Source organism: Eulemur rufifrons, chromosome 2 (assembly GCF_041146395.1).
Source record: "Eulemur rufifrons isolate Redbay chromosome 2, OSU_ERuf_1, whole genome shotgun sequence".
In the NCBI taxonomy this organism is placed as follows: domain Eukaryota; kingdom Metazoa; phylum Chordata; class Mammalia; order Primates; family Lemuridae; genus Eulemur; species Eulemur rufifrons.
Genome location: NC_090984.1, coordinates 97,671,274 through 97,694,094, shown reverse-complemented (window position 1 = coordinate 97,694,094; position 22,821 = coordinate 97,671,274). Strand labels below are relative to the sequence as shown.

The 22,821-nt window shown below is 37.3% G+C and overlaps 1 protein-coding gene across 1 annotated transcript in view; it reads left to right on the top strand.

Moving 5' to 3' along the window:
• Window positions 1-2,860: 2,860 nt before the first annotated feature.
• The window catches only part of SYNJ2BP (synaptojanin 2 binding protein), a 31,270-nt gene continuing 11,309 nt past the window's right edge, over window positions 2,861-22,821 (top strand). The window contains exons 1-2 of the mRNA XM_069488410.1: window positions 2,861-3,024; window positions 22,589-22,725. Of these exons, the coding sequence (XP_069344511.1) occupies window positions 2,961-3,024; window positions 22,589-22,725 (201 nt within the window). The 5' untranslated portion in view covers window positions 2,861-2,960. The remainder of the gene's footprint in view (window positions 3,025-22,588; window positions 22,726-22,821) is intronic.

Sequence of the window (22,821 nt, the reverse complement as noted above, 5' to 3'; positions counted from 1 at the left end):
GTTTCATCACTGAAATTCATTTATTTATTGAAGGCCTACTATGTGTTGGCAACTCTTCTAGATACTGGAGATAAAACAGTGAAAAGAAGTAGTGGGGGTATATGGCATAGCAAATGCAAAGATCTAAAGCAAAACCAAACTTAATTTGTTTGAGGAACAGAGAAAAGTGCAGTAGAGATGTCAAGTAACAAATGGAGCAAGGCATTGTGGTAGTACATGAGTTAGAGGGCTGGACAAAGGCCAGATCATGGGGTCTTAGAGGTAATATTAAGGACACTGACTTTTTTCTAAGTGAGATGGAGTTGATTAAATATTTAAATCAGGAGAATGGCATGATCCAATTTACATTTTTGTAAGATTACTCCAGCTGAGGGAAGAATGGACAGGGGATAGAGAGTGAGCAGCAGGACAAACTATTAGGAAGAACAGCAGTAAAGGCAATAAATACTGGTGGTTTGTAATAAGATGGTAGTAGCAGAGATGGTCAGACATAGACTATATTTTGTACATAGAGACAACTGGACTTTCTGAAGGGTTGGATGTGAGTGCAAGGGAAAGAACAGAATCAAGGGTGGTTCTTAAGATTATTATACGAACTGGATAAATTAAGTTACTTAAGAAAAGGGAAAGATTAAGGGAGGTATACATTTAGGAGTATAGGGATTAGGCATTCTGTTTTCATCATGATAATTTAAGATGTCTATTAGACATCTACATTTTGATATGTCAGTAGGCAACTTGGTTACACAAGACTGATACTCTAGAACACCCATTTGCTCCAGAGGGTTAGGAGCAACCACCTAGGACAGGCAACTAGGTTGGCCTTCCAATATCCATCCCTGCTTTTTCTAATGGTATCAATAGTCACTCCTCTTTCAGTGGTGGTTCCACCTCTAGTTCACCTCCAGAATCAAAACAAAAGCACGACTGCATGATTTGCTTTAAGAGTGAAGTTATTGCCTCCTTAGTTCCATGTGGTCACAACCTCTTCTGCATGGAATGTGCCAAAAAGATTTGTAAAAGAGAATGCCATCATGTCCAGTTTGCCAGACAGCTGTTATTTAGGCAATCCAAATTCACTCTTAACTATATACATATATATAAAAATACTATATCTCTATATGGACTCATAAAGGCATGGGTATAATGGTACCCCTCAGTAAACTTCCTAATGAATTCTCATGGTTGTTATCAGGCTTTATTGCCGTTAGGCTAAAGTTGTTAGTAAACTTGTAAAAGATGGCTACAGTAACACTAAACCTAAGTGGTCTCTTCTCTATTACTTTGGTTTAAATTATTTATACTATCCTTTAGACCCAGAGACATAGCTTATTTAAGAATTGCTAAAGCTGAAGTTTAATTTTGCTGAGTGAAGATAATCATAGGTTGTGTGAGCCTATGAGAAAGTGTATACATCTAAGATTTCAAAACAGTAGGTTCCAAAGCCTAACCACATTACGAGTTTATGGAGGGTACTTGGCATTACAGATGATTCAGACACTTCCAGTGCTGCCTTCTTTACACTGCCAGTTTGGACAAAACAGGTTTGTTTTTTATTTTACAACTTAGGCCTAATTATGCAGGATTGCAAGTAATTTTTAATGCATTGTGATTACTTATTGGTAATAATAGGGCTGATGGCAATTTACCAGATCACTGATTATAATTTCAAACAAAACTGTTACAAATCTGCCTATGTCTCCTCTTGTTTGGTAAACAGTAGTTGCTGGTTTGGCTTTTTAATCTGAATTTGAATATCTTTATATTGGCCCTGCATTTTCCAATCCTCTAACATCCCCACCCAATCCCTGTCTTCTAATTCCAGGTTTCTTTGCACATTTATTTCACCTTCCTGGCTCTTAAGGCTTTTGTGTTTTTGACCATTGCAGTTTTGTTCAAGCTCAGTTTGGAATGTCTGACCCTCACAATCAGAAAGGCGGGGCTAAAGTCATACCTAGGCCATGAACTAATCTTATTGTAAGAGTGAAAAATTAAAAAAAAAAAAAAAAAAAGATTGAATCCTCCCTGTTGTCAAAAGGAAGAGACTTTTTTCCTCTCCCTTTTCTTAAAGGATTTTCTCAAGCAAACTTGTAATTATAATCCCTCCTCTGTATCTATATCCATATCTTTTAAAAAGCTAAATAAGTCTCTTCTCAGATACAGCCCAGAAATCTTTTTCTTAAGGTCCTGGGAGTCAACTCTTTGAAACGTAAATGTTAATAAATATCAAGGAAGACAGTGCCTCCATCTCCCATACAAAGGGAGCTTAAGTGCCTTGCTCCAAGCTGAAAGGACCTGCTTGTCATAGAGATGAGAAGTTTTATTTTTTCTTTGGATAAAAGTAAGAGAAAGAGCAGACACAGACCGCTACCCCAAGAGTGAACTACCAACGAATGAGTAGCAAACAGTGTTGTCTACTCCTCTTACGTGACGTGAGAACATGCATGTAACGGATTGTAACTGCTTGGCCACATAAAAAGTGAAATTTTTGTCTGTCTTTGCACTCTCATTAGTGGATTGCTTGTGACACCCATCCCAATCTGGTTTGATGCTTACAGAATAATTTTTTTTTTTCTTTTCTACATTTGTGGAGATTTTCAGCGATGGCCAGGATATTTTATTTTTAATTTTTTCTGAACAATATCAGTTTATTTGTGTCCCCTGCTTTTACTAGCCTCCCCCACCCTCACCTTCCCACCTGCTTGTTTCAAAGGCAAATTTGATTGGTAACTTGTTGCTTTCTCACCTGCTACTTTGCTTTGAGAACCGCGTGAGAAACGACCATCGGCCGGCGGTGAAGACCACGACTCCCAGCGCTCCCCGCGCCCGACTTCCTCTTCCGGTCTGGAGGCTGCTGAAATCGAAAGTGCTGTGCTTTGGGCGCAGCGCCGAGATTGATTCACCTTCATCTGTGCGGAGCCCCAACTGACCCCAGCAGGAAGCCGGGCGACCAGTAGAAAATGAACGGAGGAGTGGATTATATGGTTGCTGAGGAAGAGATCAATCTTACCAGAGGACCCTCGGGTATGTGTGAACGGGTCATATCTGGGAGTAAGGAACTTGCTGGTGTAATTGCGGTTATCTCGTCTGCTGAACCAGATTCACCTGGCCTTGGAGTAGGCAGGCCCCAACCTAGAGGTTTCCTGCAACGCTTTAGGGCACTTAGAATACATTGGCATCCATCGTTAGCCAGGTTCTGAAGAATCCACTTCATAATGCAGTCGGATTACCACACATATTTGTAGGCAGGAAGGGTTTCTTTCTACTAATGGTGCTAGAAAGTCTAGGAAAACAGCCTGCTTTTTAAAGCCAACACGCTGTGGACACCACACCCTTCGGCCTGCTGTATCCCTAGTCCTATGACGGACCGTTTAGTAAAAGTGGGAGCATAAACGGTGTGGAGTCTGAATGCATAGCCATTTTCCTGGAGCTAAGATCCCTCCCTCTCTCTTTTTATTTCTGGGAAATTCATTTACAGCGTCAGCTAGAATGGTAAAGCAGGAAGAGACCATAGAGATCTGTTACAAAAGTTCCCAATTTACAGAAGTTTTACCATAAAATTACCCAAAGCTTTTGTTTTTGCTTAAAAAAACAAAAACATTAAAATGTTAATCCCTAGGTCCCATCTCTAGGGATTTGGATTCAATACGGATTTTTTTTTTTTTTTTTTTTATGAATGCCCCCTGAGATTCTGATATAACCAAATCTTCACTTACCCTCCTCACTTAACCCCTGATATCCTGTTCCTCCTTGACGTTCTTCACTAGACTGGGCTCCTGAGGTTACTACATACTGCCCACTTTGAACTTTGTTGCTTTTCCTTTACAGCTGTTTATTTTATCAATTAAGAGCTTTAGCTGTGGAATTACTCTACCTATGTTCTAATCTTATATCTAACCTCTTACTAGTTCTTTGATATTTATTGGCTTAATAACTTAACTGATGTAAGCCTTAGTTCATCATCTGTAAAATGGGGATTTTTATACAATACACTTCATAGCGATATGAGAAATGAAACGACTTAATCTATGTAAAATATTTAGAACATTGCCTGACATATGATAAGCAGTATATGTTTGCTACTATTGTTATCGTTAACGGATGAATGGCTAGACTGACATAGTAAGTCTTGCTGAATTCTGTATTCCAAGAGTCTCTAATAAATCAAATACTAGAAGCTCTATCTCTGAAATGTTTCTGAAATTTTTTCACTCCTTTGTGTTGTCATTGCTACTACATAGAACGGTAGTAGCTTTTGTCTGCAACTTTGCAGTAGCTTAATCATCACTGATTATTTTTTGTAAAATATGGCTGTTAGAATTATACATACTTTATTTCTTCCTGGTACAAAAAATTGAAAGTTGGTTTTACTTATGGGAGTATAACTCATTGTTAATCTTCTTGGATTAGTGTCATGCTCTCCATATTAGCTCCTAAACTTTGTCAAAGGCCTATTCAGAATGCCCAGGTTTTTTGGATTTATTTTTTCTATTTTATATAAATTTTGCCTTCTCTTGCTCTTAATATTGACTTTTGAGGCTAACATGGAAAGTTATTTTTAAGCCAAAATCTGTTTTTCTATACTTTTCATTCATTGATACTTGTTCTTTTCTTAGGGCCAATTATAACAATGCTACTTCCTTTTCTGATTGCTCTGCAAGTTTTTAAAGGCATCTAGTTGTTCTCCTAATCTGTCTCTTCCTTCTTTAGCCTAAATATCCCCAGTTATTATATTACCTCCTTTGATGTTGTTTAAGGTTTGATTCTTCCCTCTTGCTTAAGAATTTAATGTACTTTGACATAGTCCTTTTGCTGTGGCGACCACAGTATTTCCAGAATCTCCTTACTGGAACAGAACAGAACCCTGATACTGTCTTTCTTGTTATAAGCAGTAAATATTTTTAAAATTCAGTATAATATCACTTCATCTTTGTTGCCATTTGCTTAACAGTATAGCCTAATGTTCAGCTCACCATTTTAGTATTTACTAAATACTAAAGGCCTGTTGACCTTGCAGACTTAAAGTTCCTAGTATTAGCATTTTTCCAAAACATTGGCATTAGGACAAGGTCTGAAGGACTAATTAAAAGGAATGATTGTATCTAGCTAATGTATTTCACCCAACAGTGCTTGAATTTATGTATTGTGTATGTATTTATTCAAAATGGAATGGCTTTATTCACTAAGTGACTTCTTGAATTTTCCTAAGCATTTTCATGTCTTAGGCATATAAGTCAATTAATTTACTGGGAAAGTAGAGCCTTAACTTTAGGATTGAATTTTGATAAAAACAGTCATTTGAAATTTGGCTGGTTCATTTAACAAGGAAAGATTTCAAGCTCCTCCTGTTTATCACTCCCCAGAGCTGGTTTCCTGGTATGTGGTATTGGTCTCTGTGTCTAATTCAGCTTTTCTTCATGGTATCATCATGAAGATACACAGGGAAGAAATCAATAGTCACCACTAGAAATTTCTATATAATTTTGGTAGTTCCATAGGAATCTTTCTTTCTATAGAAGAAATATGAAAAGCCTCTAATTCTAAGTATGCATTTCTGTTTGTAGGCAGCGTTGTCATTCTTTGCCTTTGTACAGGTTTCCATTCAGGGACCTGATAGTTTAATCAGGTAACTGCAAGAATGTATATACTGTTGCCCTTTTGTGCCAGCATTCTGTCAGGGACAAGAGTCTTGGATATTTCCAGTGTTTGGGCCCATATTATAAGGCAAATGAATCTATTCTCTGTGATTCTGCTTACTGCAAAGGAAATAATGCAATCTTAGGAAAATTATGACAATAAAATGAGGGGGCAAAAAAGAAGCTTGACATGTAGCTTGGCATCTCTCCTTTGTCTACTTTTTCAACTGTATAAGGAGTGGATTGGGCTAGATGACTTCAGAGGTATCTTCCACTTCCAAGAATTTGTGATCCTTTGGCCCATTCCACATGTTATTTTATGATTCCTCCCATTTTGAACTAACTAGTTGTCTTAGTCCATTTTGTGTTGCTATAAAGGATTACCTAAGGATGGGTAATTTATAAAGAAAAGTTTATTTAATCACGGCTCTGCAGGCTGTACAAGAAGGATGGCATCGGCATCTTCTTCTGGTGAAGGCCTCAGGAAGCTTTTACTCATTGCAGAAGGCAAAGGGGGAACAGTCATGTCACATGGCAAGAGAAGAGGGAGTGCCCATGCTCTTTTAAACTAATAAAACAAAAACTAATAAAGCAAAAATTCACTCATTACTGTGGGGAGGACACCAAGCTGTTTATGGAAGATCTGACCCAAACACCTCTCACTAGGCCCCACCTCCAACATTGGGGATCAATTTCAACATAAGATTTGGAAAGGACAAATATCGAAACTATATCACTGAGTTAGCTGAAGAATATCAGGCAGTGGTCAAAATCTCAAATGCCTTCAAGGGTTGAACAGTTCACCTTTTATCCTTTACGGAAAACTGCCTCTTTTCTTTCTATGAGAGTCTAGCTTGCTTATAGTCCCTAAGGCTCTCACTTTTTCCTTTATCAAATTGAAAGTCTGTTAATGAGTCTTAAGACTCAGTTACTCTAAAAAGTGTGACAGGACTCTAATTATAGTTTTTCTTCACTGTAAATGATAGAGATTGGCCATAAAGGCAACTCTACTATACATTGGGTACCATGATTAGGATTCCTGTGTTCAGGCCTAAGACCTCATGGGTTTCAGTAAGTTACTCCTCACATACTATCTTTAAGGAGGGTAGAGACTCTCTGTTTTCTTTCTGTAAAGGCTTTGCAGAGGATGATGGATTTATACAATGTTTTAGCCATGAATAATTAAGGAAGTATTGTCTTTCTGGCAGTATGCTAGTTACTTTATGTAAATATTAACTCATTTAATCTTCACAGCAACCCTGAGTGGTAAGTGTTTAGTCCACATTATTAGAGGAAGAAATTATCTCAGAGAGATTAAGGACTTGCCCAAGTTTGGATGCCAGTAAGTTTCAAAGGATTTTAACCCAGGTCTCTTGATTCTACTATTCCATATACTACCTCCCACTATAGTAGTCATGCTTAAGAAGTTGATTGCCAACCTTTTTCTGACCTTTATTTTGTTATATCATGCCTTACTACCAGAAGAATTTGAGGCATCTTAAAGGACTAACACAATTTACAGTGGAAAGTTTTTATAGTTTGCTTTTGATAGAGTTGAGTACATATCAAGGTGAGAACCTAAAAACAAGAAGCCCCATTAAGTCCAAGCATTTAAGCCTTTACAGACTTGTCGTGTACTTTGGGCTTAACCCCAACTGAAACTGTTGCTAACAGTTTTCTGATCTGTTCCTTCCTTCATGTATCAAATATATCTGAGACTAAAGTGCTATATCTGTACACTATCCTCTCTTGATTACACAAAGTCTAGCCCTTCATGGAATTTACAATCCAGTGGAGATGTAATGTTCTCATATGAAAGCTAAATCCCAGAGTAAAGGTGCAGATGGTTAGGGAGTGTGATGAGCGTGTATGTAGTGGGAGGGCATAGAAGTTTGGAAGGGAGCATGGTAATCTGACCCTGTGCTGGAAAAGTTCAAGGAGTAGAGCCACAGCTAAGGACCCGAGTGGTCAATTAAAAGAAGGTGGAACTTAATGTTTATCTTGTAGAATGGCCAGGCTTTAGGCTAGGGCCAGGGCCAGGGATCGGTAAAGCCTAAGCAGGAATAGAAGAAAATAAGCAAAGCATATTCTGAGGTCAGTGAGTAAACCAGCCTGAATAGAAGGGAAGTTTCTTTTAGGAGATTCAAGCAAAGAGGTTGCTGAAGTAGGTAGAGGTTGGATTATGGAAGGTCTTCAGTGTTAATGTGGAAACTTAACCTTTCTCCAAGGTTCCATCTTGATTCCTTCCTCTTCCTATTCATTGGTGAAGACTCAGTTCAAGAGTTACCTCCTCCAGGAAGCCTTCCTTACCCAGAATAGATGCTTCCTTATTATCAATATCATATACCATTTATAGATTGCCTATCATGTATCACCAAGCTAAGCACTTTACCTTAGCTCCTCTTTAAAAGGAACAGATGAAATGGTTATTGTTCCCATTTTACAAATGAAAAAACCTTAACTTTTATATAACACAGCTTTATAAGTCACAGATTGAAGATTTGGATCCCCTGTGTGACTTAAAAATCCAGGCTGGGAGCCACTATAGATAATTGTTTTTTCTGTTTGCTTTCTCGTTTGTGTTTCCTCCTCCCTCTGCTTCACTCTGAGCTCCTCTGATTCAAAGAATATATATTTCATTTCTTATTTTCCTAATACTTTGTTTAATGTATGACAAAGTGGTCAGTAAATGTTCTTGAAAAGGCTGGACAGACTGATGGATACCAGAATAATATAATGGAATGTTTTGAAATAAAGAGAACTAGTAACATGGTCTGTTTCAGCATCAAAAAGTCATAAACAAGGTTTCCCAGTAAATACAATTTGAGAAAGAGAGAATAAGGTTAGATATAATGTGTTATGTTGGATAGGAAACTGGCTAAAATACCAGAAATCAGAAGGAATAGATGGAAAACCCATGGTACAAGTCTCTTAAAGATTGCTTCAAGGATCAATCTAAAGATCTTTTCAAAACAATACTTAAGAATAACTGTAAACTAATATATCTAGGAATTACTTTGAGGAAATAGAAAGGCAAGCTGGTAGATGTTCAACTATAGATACATTTTGCAAAGCCATGTGACTAGGGAGAAAAGTAGCCAGTGACTATATTTGAATAAATGCAAAATTATTTATTGAGGAGAAATATCCAAAATATACTTAGATAAAATCAGAACTGTTGGTTTCAGAAGACTCAACGTGAAACTATTTTTTAAAAATTATTTAGAGTTTCCTATGTGCCTATACTATGATTAGGAATCTTGGATACTAGAATAAATAATAAGAAATTATCCCTGTTTTTAAGAATCTTACAGTTCAATAGGAGGGTAAGTATGATAGGCATGTGCTAAGTACCCTCAAAAGGTAGTATAACCAAAGAGCTATGGACCTTCATAAGACATATTCTATTTCAAGTAGATTCAGACTCAGTGGACCATTATAGACAAAAGACCCAACAAACTATTAAATGCCTTTAGAAAATGTTTTGAAAACACATTAGACAATGTAATTCTCTTCTTATAGAAAACTATAGGCCGGACGCGGTGGCTCACGCCTGTAATCCTAGCACTCTGGGAGGCCGAGGTGGGCGGATCGTTTGAGCTCAGGAGTTCGAGACCCGCCTGAGCAAGAGCGAGACCCCATCTCTACTAAAAATAGAAAGAAATTATATGGACAGCTAAAAATATATATAGAAAAAAAATTAGCCGGGCATGGTGGTGCATGCCTGTAGTCCCAGCTACTCGGGAGGCTGAGGCAGGAGGATCGCTTGAGCCCAGGAGTTTGAGGTTGCTGTGAGCTAGGCTGATGCCACGGCACTCACTCTAGCCTGGGCAACACAGTGAGACTCTGTCTCAAAAAAAAAAAAAAAGAAAAAAGAAAACTATGGGATATTCCTGTGTCAAACCAAATAAATGACTGAGGCAAAAATTTCAATCAGTGGAGGTTTTTTAAGCCAAGATTTTGAACATGCATCTGGGAAAACACAAACCAGGACAAGTGTTACTGAAAGTTTAGGACTTGTCCCTGAGGTTGTATCACAATAATGAGGACAAGTGATTTGAGGAAAAGGAAAGAGAAGTTTCCTAATTTGCCAGCAAATAAAGAGTATGCCAGACTCGCATCTTAAAGTACCATAGTCCTTTCTATAAGCAGAAATACAGAGATTTTAAAAGGATTTTTCAGCTTGGGGCTATTGCTGTTTAACTATGGGGTCCTGATCGACCCCATCTCCGTTGAAAACAATCTCATGACCTCCACCTAGATAATTCCATCGAGGCATCTCCTGTAGAACAAAGGACACTCCTCTGCCCTTGGCCTTGGGCAGGGATGCAGGTTTTAATTCCCAAAAGAGTGGGGCGGGGGGTGGTGATATGAAAGAGACAACTCTTAAAACATTTTACGATTTTCAGGCGTTCCCTGTGTTACATATTCCTCACTGTCAATTTTATCCTTCATATCTATGGGAGGAGGAACAATGTAGTCATTGAGCTACTTCCCACTGAATTGGGGTGATGTTTTAGATGGAAGGTTTATACTTACGGATGCGATTTCAAAGCTTTGGCAGTGGATTTACAAAAATAAAGAATGCAACAGGTGAAAAAAGGCATAAGCAACAACTGCAATTGTGAAGATTAACAAGGTGAAGTGGAGGAAGATACCTGGTAAGAGAGTTTACCCCACTTGATATCTAAGACACCAGTAGAACTGTGGGTTTTTACTGTCACCTTGCACACAATGTCTGATACAGGGCCAGGTAAGAAAGAAACATGGGAACTCTGAGTGCAGAGTTATTAGTTGCACCCTGTAGGTGAACCTAGAGACCGGCTTCTGCAAATTCAGAAATCATATACAGGAATATTTGCACCAAACAAGGTTTAGGATGACAAACCCAGCAGCGAGACAGATCAGCAGAAGAGGCGATAGTTTGGGAAATCCTCACTAAGGAGTTGTCTCTCCATCCTATAGACAAAACAAATAACCAAAGAAAGGTTAGCAAAAATATCAACATTTTCATTTTTCCTTCTTCTTAAACAGATACTTTAGATTGCCAAAAGGCAGGCCCATCCACTGGGGGCCTGGGTCCTCTTCTTCCTTGGGACACCTCTTTACTCTGGTATGATGGACCCAAGGTTTTACTCCTGACAATTTCAACAAAGTGTGAGTTGTTAGAAGCACTTTATAGGGTCCCTTCCACTTCTCTGCCAGTGGTTATTCGGGTCTTTGTTCTTTCCAAGCTTTAAGCAACACCTGGTCTCATGGTTTGAAGGGATGGGGAGGGGTGCTTCCAACTGAGGTGAGGACCTGAAAGAGGCAAACCCATGCATAATGGTTAGTATCTTACCCACTCATTTGACATACTGCTTTACTCTGCTTTCCTTACTTATGTTTATATTACCACACCTACTGCGGGGTGCATGGACACCACTGTGGAATAGCCAATCACGGTGATACCTTGTGAAATGCCTACAGCTCCGTAGATAGATGCTCAGACAGATTTAGTATGTTCCTGGGTCCTCCTGACAATGGGGCATTTGGTCCAGAGACTGGGCCAATAATTAGAAGCCAGGGCGGCAACATGGATACACAATAAGAAGAAGATGCTCAGGAAGGAGATGAACAGTCTGATGGTCTTCATGTAGTCCCAGGATACAGACAGCTTGACTATCTCAGTCTCATAGTTTCTGAGGTCTGTTGTCAGTCTTACTCTGTTGTACATTGTGTCCTTTTTTCCTCTAGCTATTTTTAAACTTTTCTCTTTGTACCTGGTTTTGAGCAATGTGTTTATGATATGCCTTTCTGTTGTTTTCTTTTATATTTATACTGCTTGGAGTTTGTTGAGCTTTTTGGATCTATTTGTTTATAGTTTTCATCAAATGTGAACCAGTTGTATTTTTAGATGTTTTTTCTGACTCCCATTTTTCTCTCCTTCTGGAACTCTAGAAACATATATTAATATATTAACTCACTTGCTGTTATCCCACATGTTACTGTGATTCCCCTGCCCCCAGCCTTTTTTTAATCTGTGATTCATTTTGGATTGATTCTGTTGCTGAGTTTTGAAGTTTACTGATCTTCTGTGGTGTCAAATCTGTTGTGTTAATCAAAGAAAGTGCATTTTTTTCTTTCAGATACTATATTTTTCAAGGCTTTAAGTTCTGTTTTTAAAAAATCTTTTATGTTTTCATCATATTTGTCTTCCTTGAATTACTTGCACATAATTTTAGTAGCCTTTTAAACATCCTTGTCTGCTATTTTCATGCTCTCTTATTTCTGGCTTTGTTTTTATTGACTGGTTTTTCTCTTGATTTGGGGTATTTTTCTTACTTAGGAGGCTAGCAGTTGTTAATTACGTTCTGGATATTATGAATCTTACATTATCAATTGTCCACAATTTTTTTCCATTAAATGTTGAACTTTGTTTCAGCAGGCAGCTAAATAACTTGCAGGTCAGTCTGACTTCTTTAAGGCTCATTTTACGCTTTTCTAGGATGGTTCTAAAGTACTATTCAACCCTACAAGTGAGGTATGATTTCAGTGGATCTCCACTGAATTGCCAAGTAAATCATTGAATATTTCTATTTTGGCTGGTCAGAACTTGTTTTCTCTGCCTTGTGTGAACTCTGAGAATTATTTAGTTTAGAATTTCCTGGTTGTTGCTTGTCTAGCTTTGTGGAGTTTTCTCTACATATGAATGGCCTAGTGCTCAGTAAAGACCCATGGAGAGATCTGGAGCTCTTTTCTTCCTAACTTCCTCTTTTCCAGAACTCTGTCCTGCAATTTCCAGCAACCTAACCTTCCCTAAATTTGATCTCCATTTCATCAACTCAGTGAGGCTGTCAGGCTCTGCTTGGTTTCTCCTCTCTGGCCATGATCCAGAAATTAACCTGCACTCAGAAAGTTAGAATGCTTATAGAGCTACATTATTTATCCCTTTTTATTAGATATTTCAGTCTTGCACTGCCTTGGCCTGGAAGTATGTATTCTATATATCTGGTTTAGTTTTCTTGGTTTGTTTTATGGTGAGAGGTTAAGTCCTATCCTTGTTCATTCATCATGGTTGTCACACATAAATGTTTTAGATATATCTTGCATCTTGTTATTTTATATCATCCCACAGATACCTGAGGCTCTATTCTGTTTCTCTTTGTTTTTCAAATTTGTATTTTTCTGCTGATCAGCCTTCAAGTTCTCTGACTTTTTTTCTGTGCTCTCCAATCTGCTGTTAAGCCTAGCCAATGAATGTTGTATTTCAGTTATTGTAGTTTTCAGTAAGTCTTGTACCTCCTTGGATAAATTTATTCCTAAGTGTTTTATTCTTATTGATGCTACAGTAAATGAAAGTGCCTTTTTCCTTTTCTAATTATTCATTGCTAGTGTGTATAGAAATACCTCGGAATTTTGTGTGTTGATCTTACATCTTCAAATTTTCTTAATTTGTTTATTAGCTCTTGGAGATTTTTTTAGGATGTTCTATATATAAGACCACATCACCTGTGAAAAGAGGGAGTTTTACGTCTTCCTTCCCAGTTTGGATAACATTTATTTCACTTTTTTTCCCTCTAATGTCTAAAACTTCTAGTATAATGTTGATAGAATAGTAAAAGCATGCATTCTTTTCTTATTCCTGCTTTTAGGAGATAAGTTTTCAGTCTTTCACTATTGTGTATGATATTAGCAGTAGATTTTTCATAAATGCCCTTTATCATATTGAGGAAGTTCCCTTCTATTACTAGTTTGTTGAAGGTCATTTTTTTATTTTTAAAATCATGAGCAGGTGTTGGATTTTGTGAGATGCTTTTTTTACATTGAGATGATCATGTTTCTCTTTTCCTTCCTTCTTTTAATGTGCTATTTTACATTGATTTTCTTATGTCAAACTACCTTTGCATTCCTGGGATAAGTCCCACTTGGTCATGATGTGTACGTAACCCTTTCAATGTGCTGTTGAATTCTGTTTGCTAGTATTTTATTGAGGATTTTTACATCAATATTGATAAGGAATATTGGTCTGTAGGTTTGTGTGTGTGTGTGTGTGTGTGTGTGTGTGTGGTGTCTTTGGCCCTCATATCAAAGTAATGCTAATCTTATAGAATGAGTTAGGAACTGTTTCTGACTTTTCTATTTTTGGGAAAGTTTGAGAAGCATTGCTGTTCATTTTTTAAAAAATGTTTGGTAGAACTCACCAAATGAAGCCATCTGGTCCAGGGCTTTACTTTGTTAGGAGGCTTTTGGTTACTTATTCAAAAATCTTTGTTATAGGTCTGGGTAGTTTTCTGTTAATTGATGAGTCATTTTGATAGCTTGTATATTTTAAGGATTTTGTCCATTTCACATGGGTTGTTTGTTGATATATAGTTCATATAGTATTCTCCTATAATCCTTTTTCTCTCTATAGTATTGGGAATATAGTCCCACCTTCATTTTTTATTTTGGTACTTTCAGTCTTCTCTCTTTTTTCTCCATAGATAAAGGTTTGTAAGTTTTGTTGATCCTTTAGAAGAACTAAGTTTGGTTTTATTGATTGTATTGTTTTTCTAGACTTTATGTTGTTTATCTCTGCTCTGATATTTATTATTTCCTTTCTTTGACTGTGAGTTTACTTTGCTCTTCTATTTCTAATTCTAATATTACTATAATTTTCATTTGTAAATTCACTTTTTATTTTCTACAGGATTTAAAGCACAAATACATAAAAAATAATAAGTCTATGTTATCAGGCAAATGGTATATGAGCATGTAATTTGTGACATCGGTAACATAAAGGGGGAATGGAGTTGTATAGGAATAGAGTTTTTGTGTGTAATTGAAGTTAAGTTGGTGTCAATTCAAATTAGCTTATCATCTGGTTTGGATTTTATATGTAATCCCCATGGTAATCATCAAGAAAATATTTGTAGAATATACACAAAAGGAAATGAGAAGAGTGTCAAAAAGTGTCATTACAAAAATAGCAATTAAAGGACATGAATAGAAATTTTTCAAAAGAAGATATAAGAATGGCTAACAAACATATGAAAAATGTTCAACATCTCTAATCATCAGGGAAATGCAAATCAAAACCACAGTGAGATATCACTTAACTCCAGTGAGAATGGCCTTTATCAAAAAGTCCCAAAACAATAAATGTTGGCGTGGATGCGGAGAGACAGGAACACTCATACACTGCTAGTGGGACTGTAAACTAGTACAGCCCCTGTAGACAGCAATATGGAGATACCTTAAACAGATTCAAGTAGACCTACCATTCGATCCAGCAATCCCATTATTGGGCATCTACCCAGAAGAACAAAAGTCATTCTATAAAAAAGACACCTGCACCCGAATGTTTATAGCAGCACAATTCACAATTGCAAAGATGTGGAAACAACCCAAATTCCCATCAATTCATGAATGGATTAGTAAAATGTGGTATATGTATACCATGGAGTATTACTCAGCTATAAGAAATAACGGTGATATGGCATCTCTTTGGTTCTCCTGAAGAGAGTTGGAACCCATTCTATTAAGTGAAGTATCCCAAGAATGGAAAAATAAGCACCACATGTACTCACCAGCAAATTGGTTTCCCTGATCATCACCTAAGTGCACATTTGGGAATAACACCAATTGGGTATCGGACTGAGGTGGGGGTGGGGGGAGGGGATGGGTGCACACCTACTTGATGAGTGTGATGTGCACTGTCTAGGGAATGGACACGCTTGAAGCTCAGACTCGGGGGGATGGGGGGGCATGGGCAATATATATAACCTGAACTTTTGTACCCCCATAATAAGCTGAAATAAAAAAAAAGAAAAGACAAAAGAAAGCAGTAATGGATGAAATGAAGGACTAAAAAAACACTGTGAGACATACAGAAAGTAAGAGCCAAATAACAGAAGTAAGTTCTTCCTTAGTAATTACTTTAAGTGTAAGTAGATTAAATTCTCCAATTGAAAGGTAGATATTGGCAGAATGGATTTAAAAAATGATCCCACAATATGCTGTTTATAGCAGACTCACTTTAGAACTAAAGACACAAGTAGGTTGAAGTGCAAGGATGGAAAAAGATATTCCATAGAAACAGTAACCAAAAAAGAGCTAGGGTATCTGTACTAAATATACAAAATAAATTTAAGGTAAAAACCATCACAAGAAACAAAGAGGAACATTATATATTGATTTTTTAAAAAAAAATCAATTCATTAGGAAGATATAACATTTCTAAACATATATGCACCAAACAGCAGAGCCCAAAAATATTTAAAGAATTGAAGGAGCAAATAATAGTTAGACTTCATTTTCAGTAATGAATAAGACAACCAACAGAAGATCCATAAGGAAATAAAGAATTTGAACACTATAAACAAATTAGACCTAATGGTTGTATACAAAACACATCACCAAATAACGGCAGGATACACATTTTGAAAGGTGGTGTTGGGAAAACTGGATATCCATATACAGAAGAATGAAGTTGGATTCTTGCCTTATACTATACACAAAAATTAACTAAAAATTCATTAAATACCTAAATTCGAGAGGTAAAACTTTTAGAAGAAAAGGTAGGAAAAAGCTTCATGACATTGGATTTGGCTATGATTTCTTAGATGTGACAGCAAAAACACAGGCAACAAAATAAGAATAAACTAGGTTTTATTAAAATTAAACATTTTTGTGCATTAAGGGACACTATAAGGAAAGTTAAAGATAACCAATAGAATGGGAGAAGATATTTGCAAATTTACATCTGATAATAAGTTAATATCTAGAATATATAAATAACTCTTACAACTCGACAGCAACAACAAAAAACACAACTCAAAAATGAGCAAAGGACTTAAATAGACATTTCTCCAAAGAAAATGATACAAATGGCCAATAAGCACATGAAAACGTAGTCATCAGGGAAATACAAATCAAGACCACAATGAGTTAACACTTACTATCCATTAGGATGACTATCATAAAAATAAATGACAAGTGTTGGGGAAAATGTGGAGAAATTGGAACCCTGTGCATTGCTTGTGAAAATGCAAAATGGTGCAGCCCCTGTGGAAAACAGTTTGGCAGTTCCTCAACTTGTTGAACATAGAATTACCACGTGATCCAGCAATTCCACTCCTGGATGTATACCCAAAAGAATTGAAAGCAGGAAATCAAACAGATACTTGTATGCCGATGTTCACAGCAGCATTATTTACATTAGCCAAAATGTGGAAAACAACACAAATGTCCACTGACAGATGAATGGATAAACAAAATGTGGTATACACGTACAATGGACCATTACTCAGCCTTAAGGAATGAAATTCTGACACATACTACAATATAGATGAACCTTGAAGACATGCTAAGTGAAATAAACAAGACAGAAAAGAACAAATATTGTATGATTCTACTTATATGAGGTACCTAGAATAGATAAATTTATATAGACAGAAAGAGTAATAGAAGTTACTAGGGGCTGGGGGCAGGAGAGAATGAGGAGTTATTGTTTAATGAGTAGAGTGTTTTTATTTAGTGAAGTTCTGAATATAGACAGTGACGATGGTTACACAATGTTATGAATGTACTTGATGCCACTGAATTATGCACTTAAAAATGTGTGAAATGGCCGGGCGCGGTGGCTCACGCCTGTAATCCTAGCACTCTGGGAGGCCGAGGCGGGTGGATCGCTCAAGGTCAGGAGTTCGAGACCAGCCTGAGCAAGAGCGAGACCCCGTCTCTACTAAAAATAGAAAAAAATTATATGGACAACTAAAAATATATATAGAAAAATTAGCCGGGCATAGTGGCACATGCCTGTAGTCCCAGCTACTTGGGAGGCTGAGGCAGGAGGATCGCTTGAGCCCAGGAGTTTGAGGTTGCTGTGAGCTAGGCTGACGCCACGGCACTCACTCTAGCCTGGGCAACAAAGTGAGACTCTGTCTCAAAAAAAAAAATGTGTGAAATGCTAAATTTTATGTTAAATATATTTTACCACAATACAGATAGACGGGGAGTTGTGTGTCCAATAGAATTTGATCATTGGGGGGAAATTAGTGGGATTGATCTTGGGATAGAAAAAGCCTCTAGATAATGAGAGGGAAAGTGGGGTCTATATAACTCAACAAGCGGCTGTAATCCTTGGTGTTAATGGTCTATTTTGTTTTGTTTTAATTATGTTCAGAATTATTATTTCCAGAATAACAGGTTAAACACTGGTCTTTTTCTTTATAACTTTTAGATTTTATAGACAAGAATTTGGATGAAATGAAGGGTTTCCCTTATCTGATCTGAAGGTAAGGAATAGGGATTCTGACTACAGTAATAGAACTCCAGAGTGATGAATTCTTCCTCTGGACTATATTACCCTTGGGGACTGTTCTACAACCATTGCTTATTCATAGCCAGCCCAAAGACCAGTTGGCTCCCAAGATAACCAGCAATGTCTAGAGGATTTTTTTTTTCTAAAACAGTTCGTTTTCTGCAAAGATGCAGTATACCAAAATGGTTAAAAACTCAAGCTTTGGAATCAAACAGCCTGACTAAGAGTCTTGGCTATGCAAAGAGCTAACCATGTGATCTTTTTGAAAAGTTGCTTAATCTCTCCATGCCTCACCTTTTAAATTTATCTGTGAAAAGTGAGTAATACTTCATATTTGTTAAAAAGATTAAATGAGATAATGTATGTAAAGTGCATAGCATATTCCTTGGTATATAGTAAGTACTCAATAAATATTAGTTGTTGCAGTTGCTATTGCTCTTACTCACAAACATGCTCAGGGTACAGAACTGTAGTCAGGAGTCCAGAAAAAGATATTTCTCGTTTAACTTCCAAGGCTCTTCTGCTAGGACACTTTTCTTTCCCAATCCTACAGTGGTGTCATTCTTATGCCACCTTTACTTTTTTGCATTTAATTGCTTATCTAAATTAGATATCAAACAACCCACTTTACTCTTGCCATGTTTTAAAAATTTGTTAGACCCTTATAACCAGAGTTTACTAAGCAATACTTTTTCATTTACTCACTTTTTTAAAAAGTTATGTCGAGTCCCGGTGTTTTTTCTTTCTCCCTTTCCCCTTAACCCCTTTTGGACCCTAGATGCTGAAAGCTGAATTAATTATACCCTTGAGCTCTAAAGCACACTGCTATCATCAGTACCTTCCTCTCTAGTTCTGTTTTTGTCCTTCATACCTAAACCCCAATCAGTATCCTTCCCTCCACAAGTACCCACTCTAATGTGTCTTTACATGTTCTTAAATATGCATGCATTTTTGTATATAGGTAATATTGTTTTCTGTATATGTACTTTTATTTTTAGGAAGTGTTGTGCTATGAATATCAACATTACATTTTAAACCTATCTTTGTAACTTTATATATGATTATTAAATGCTTATAACTTTTAACTATATTTTAATCTGTTCCCTGAAGGACGGACACCTAAATTACCATCGATTCCATACTACCACAAAATATGCTACAGTGAACATATTCTTGCATTACCCTTTATAGATGGGATGATCCCATTTGTCCAAATGGGATGCTTTTGAAATTGAAGAGAGACTGTTAACGTACACTGGGGCAACAGGTATATACCAAGACTATCAGACAAACCAGGATGTGTGGTTACTCTACTTAGGAAAGATTTTTCTGGGATGCCGCTGATAATTAGCAGATATGTACTGAATAGGTTTTCCCCTTCTCGTTGTTTCCACCTGGCATCTATTCCAATTGGTTGGTGCATGTTGGATGTCTGTTGAAGATTTTAAATGTCACCCTTGCTAGAAACTATTCATGAGGGAGATTTCTAGGTCACAGATTATGGATATACTTAACTTCAGTAAGTTTGAGTTCTAATCAGTCTTTTCTTCTTTGTAGATGAATCGACTTTTTAAATCTGTCTTCCCATTGCTCAGGAGGTTTTGCATTTGTACTGTGTATTTATTCATCCTTTCTCCACCAGATTTTCTTGTTTGAGTCTATAGCAGCCACTAGTTTGTTGACAACTACACCTAGTCCCTTACCCCAATATGGCAATCACTATGTAGTTTATAAAGAATTTTTTTTAACTTTTATGTTATTGGCCCCTAAAAATTACCCTTTGAAGTAGAAAGGGCAGAATTTGTAATCCTTATTTTACAGAAAAGGAAGCTGAGGATCAGAGGTAAACTGACTGGCTTCCATCCACATATCTGGTAAGTTATAGAGTTGAACTTGGAACCAGGTCTTATTTTGATTTGCTTCTGTAATATCTAAAAGGGACAGGGAAAAGGGTAAACTTCTGTTTGTGGTTAAAGTAGGGACTGTCCAATTTAGCTTTATGTCTTCCTCAGAACATAACATCATGTCTGACACATAGTAAATGATCAGTAATTTTTAGTGAACAAATGAACGGGGGATTATGTAGGTATCCACAGGGCCCAGCTTTGAATTGGTATTGCCACTAATCAATGCTGTGGTGACTCTCCTTCCCTGCAGCAATGCTTTGAATTATAAATAAGCTCAGTTCTGTAAATATTCTGGCTGAACAAAGGGCTTCAGGTCAATCCAGGAGTTCTCATGTTAAGTGTTTTGGTTCATTTACAACAGAAGTAGCAATGGGTTATAAATGTACCTATATAAGGTGACTTTACGGGGGTAAGTAGTAGACTGCACTTCTTTGTTCATGGTAAATCTCAGTAAGATTTCTTCCGCTCTGCTTTTTTTAGACACTGTTCTGTAGCCTGTTTAAGGCTTCCAGAAGCAAAGCCCCTCTTCTTGCTAACTTCTCTATTGCATTCAGCTGCTTAACACTTGCTTCCCATTCCCAGGATCCCCAGAGGCAGCTGTAGTGTTTGGTGAGAGAGTCCAGTGATAGTGAGGATGGATTTCATTGGAAGATTTTTCTCCACTTGATCTTATCCAAAAGGTCAAGAAGTGATGAAAAATTTTCTCTAAGTAGTTTTTTCCAGCATTGGGAGAGGTTGGTTGGCCTGAGCCCCCTTGCTCGAACCTCACAGTTTTGAAGTCATTTCAAAGCCTTGCATAATCTTGTTCTACCTACCTTTCTATCTCATCTCAAATTACAGTCCCCTGTCCAAAACTTGCCACCTTTTATGAGACAAATTAAGGGTGCTCTAAGAAAACTGTTTAGTAATTTAAAGCTCCTATTTTTCATACCCTACCCTTCAAGGTAGTTAAAATTGTCATCTTTCAGAAGTAGCACTTTCTATCATGTATCTTGTATCCTTTTTATTCTCTAGCTGCAGGAGACTCTGCACAGTGTGTGGCATTTAAATTAGATGCTTCCTGCTGCTGCTTTCTTTGGTCACGTTTTTCTTTAAATCACAGTTGATTTACTATCGCTTATGTTAATACTATGAGCTTCACGTGTAAGCTTTCCTCCCACCAATGGGAAGAACTTTTTAGAAAGCCCATATATGTCTCTTTAAGAATCTGTAATTATGGCTTATTCCTTCCAATTGCACCACCAAATTTTTGTTTTTTAATTGTTTCCAAACTATCTCTTTTCTCTTTACACTGTGGCCCTGAATTCTACCATTAGCTGACATTGAAAAACCCCTAGGGAAGTTCAAATTTCTTTTTCTTTTCTTTTCTTTTCTTTTTTTAATGCATAGGTAACTGTCACAATGGTTTCTGTAAAGTGAAATCTTTTCCACAGCTTAGTTGTTGGTCCATGGAAATAGCACTGCGGTAGTCAGCTTGCTTTCTTGTTTTCTTTCTTTCTTTCTTTCAATATCTTATTTTATTGTGGTAAGAACATTTAACTTAGATCTACCCTCTTAACAGATTTTTAAGTGTACAATACCAGTTTAGGCACTATAGGCACAATGTTGTACAGCACATCTCTAGAATTTACTTATCTTGAACAACTGAAATTTTATACCCATCTAAAATATTCAAACTCATAGAAACAAAGAAGAGAATTGCGGTTGTCAGAGACTTGGGAGTGAGGAAATGGGGAGTTGCTAATCAACAGGTAGTCAGTTTTTTCTACAGGAATAAAACTTGTCTGTCACTGTACTTAGGTATGTCCCTAATCCAAAAATCTGAAATCCAAAATGCTTTAAACTCCAAAACTATTTGAGCACCAAAATGACGCTCAAAGGAAATGCTCATTGGATCATTTCAGATTTTGGATTTTTGGATTAGGGATGTTCAACTGGTAAGTATTAATATAATTCAAATATTCCAAAATCTGAAAAAATTCAAAATCCAAAACACATCTGGTCCTAAGCATTTTGGATAAGGAGTGTTCAACCTGTATGTGGTTGTTTGTACCTGAGGTAGAAAAGGAAGGAAGAGTGAATTTGGTGATTTAATCATACCATGAAGCAGCAGAACCTTTCTGGTTCTGAGGTTTCCTGCCAACACCTATACCACTGCCCCCCCAAACCAAAATAGAAAAAAGAAATGAAACTCCCAAGACCATATCTTCTAAAACACTACCATCCATAAACTCTGTTAGGAGCTTGGGAGAAGAAAAATATGGAAGAGAAAATATGGTTAGGAATCTCTTTTCCACTACATCAGGAGTTCATTTGATAATTGGTTAAAAAGCATAGCTTCTTTTCCAGAACACAGCTAACACTGTTACATTCCTGACATCAAGAATGTCAGGAATTGGGTCCTCTGAATGCCATCAACAGAATCATAATCAAATGTGAGTAGAACTGACATCTTACAGGAATCATCATTATTCTTTACCTAAGTTCTGTATATATTTCTCTTTATATATTCAGCAAACCATGTGGATTGCTGTGTTTGTATTTTTAGTCCTGCCTGATCTAAGTGGGCAACTCTGAGTACTCTTGACCTCAGTTGGTGATATTACTGACCTTGCTCATGGCTATCCACCAGCTACGTCACGGTCTGACTTGCCAGCCTCATCTCCCCACTAGGCCTTTCCTCTCTTTCTCTAATCCTTCTCTAATCCCTTTCTTTCTTCTTCACCCCCATCTCTTTTGCTCCTCCATGATTTTCTCAGGGCTGGGCTTCAACATCGTCGGTGGGACAGATCAACAGTATGTCTCCAATGACAGTGGCATCTACGTCAGCCGCATCAAAGAGAATGGGGCTGCGGCCCTGGATGGGCGGCTCCAGGAGGGTGATAAGATCCTCTCGGTGAGAACTGGCTTCGGCCTTCTTCACTGTCTTTTGCTCCCCAGACCTTAGGTCCTACCCCCAACCCCTTCCTTGGGAAGCTTCCTGCCTGACTTT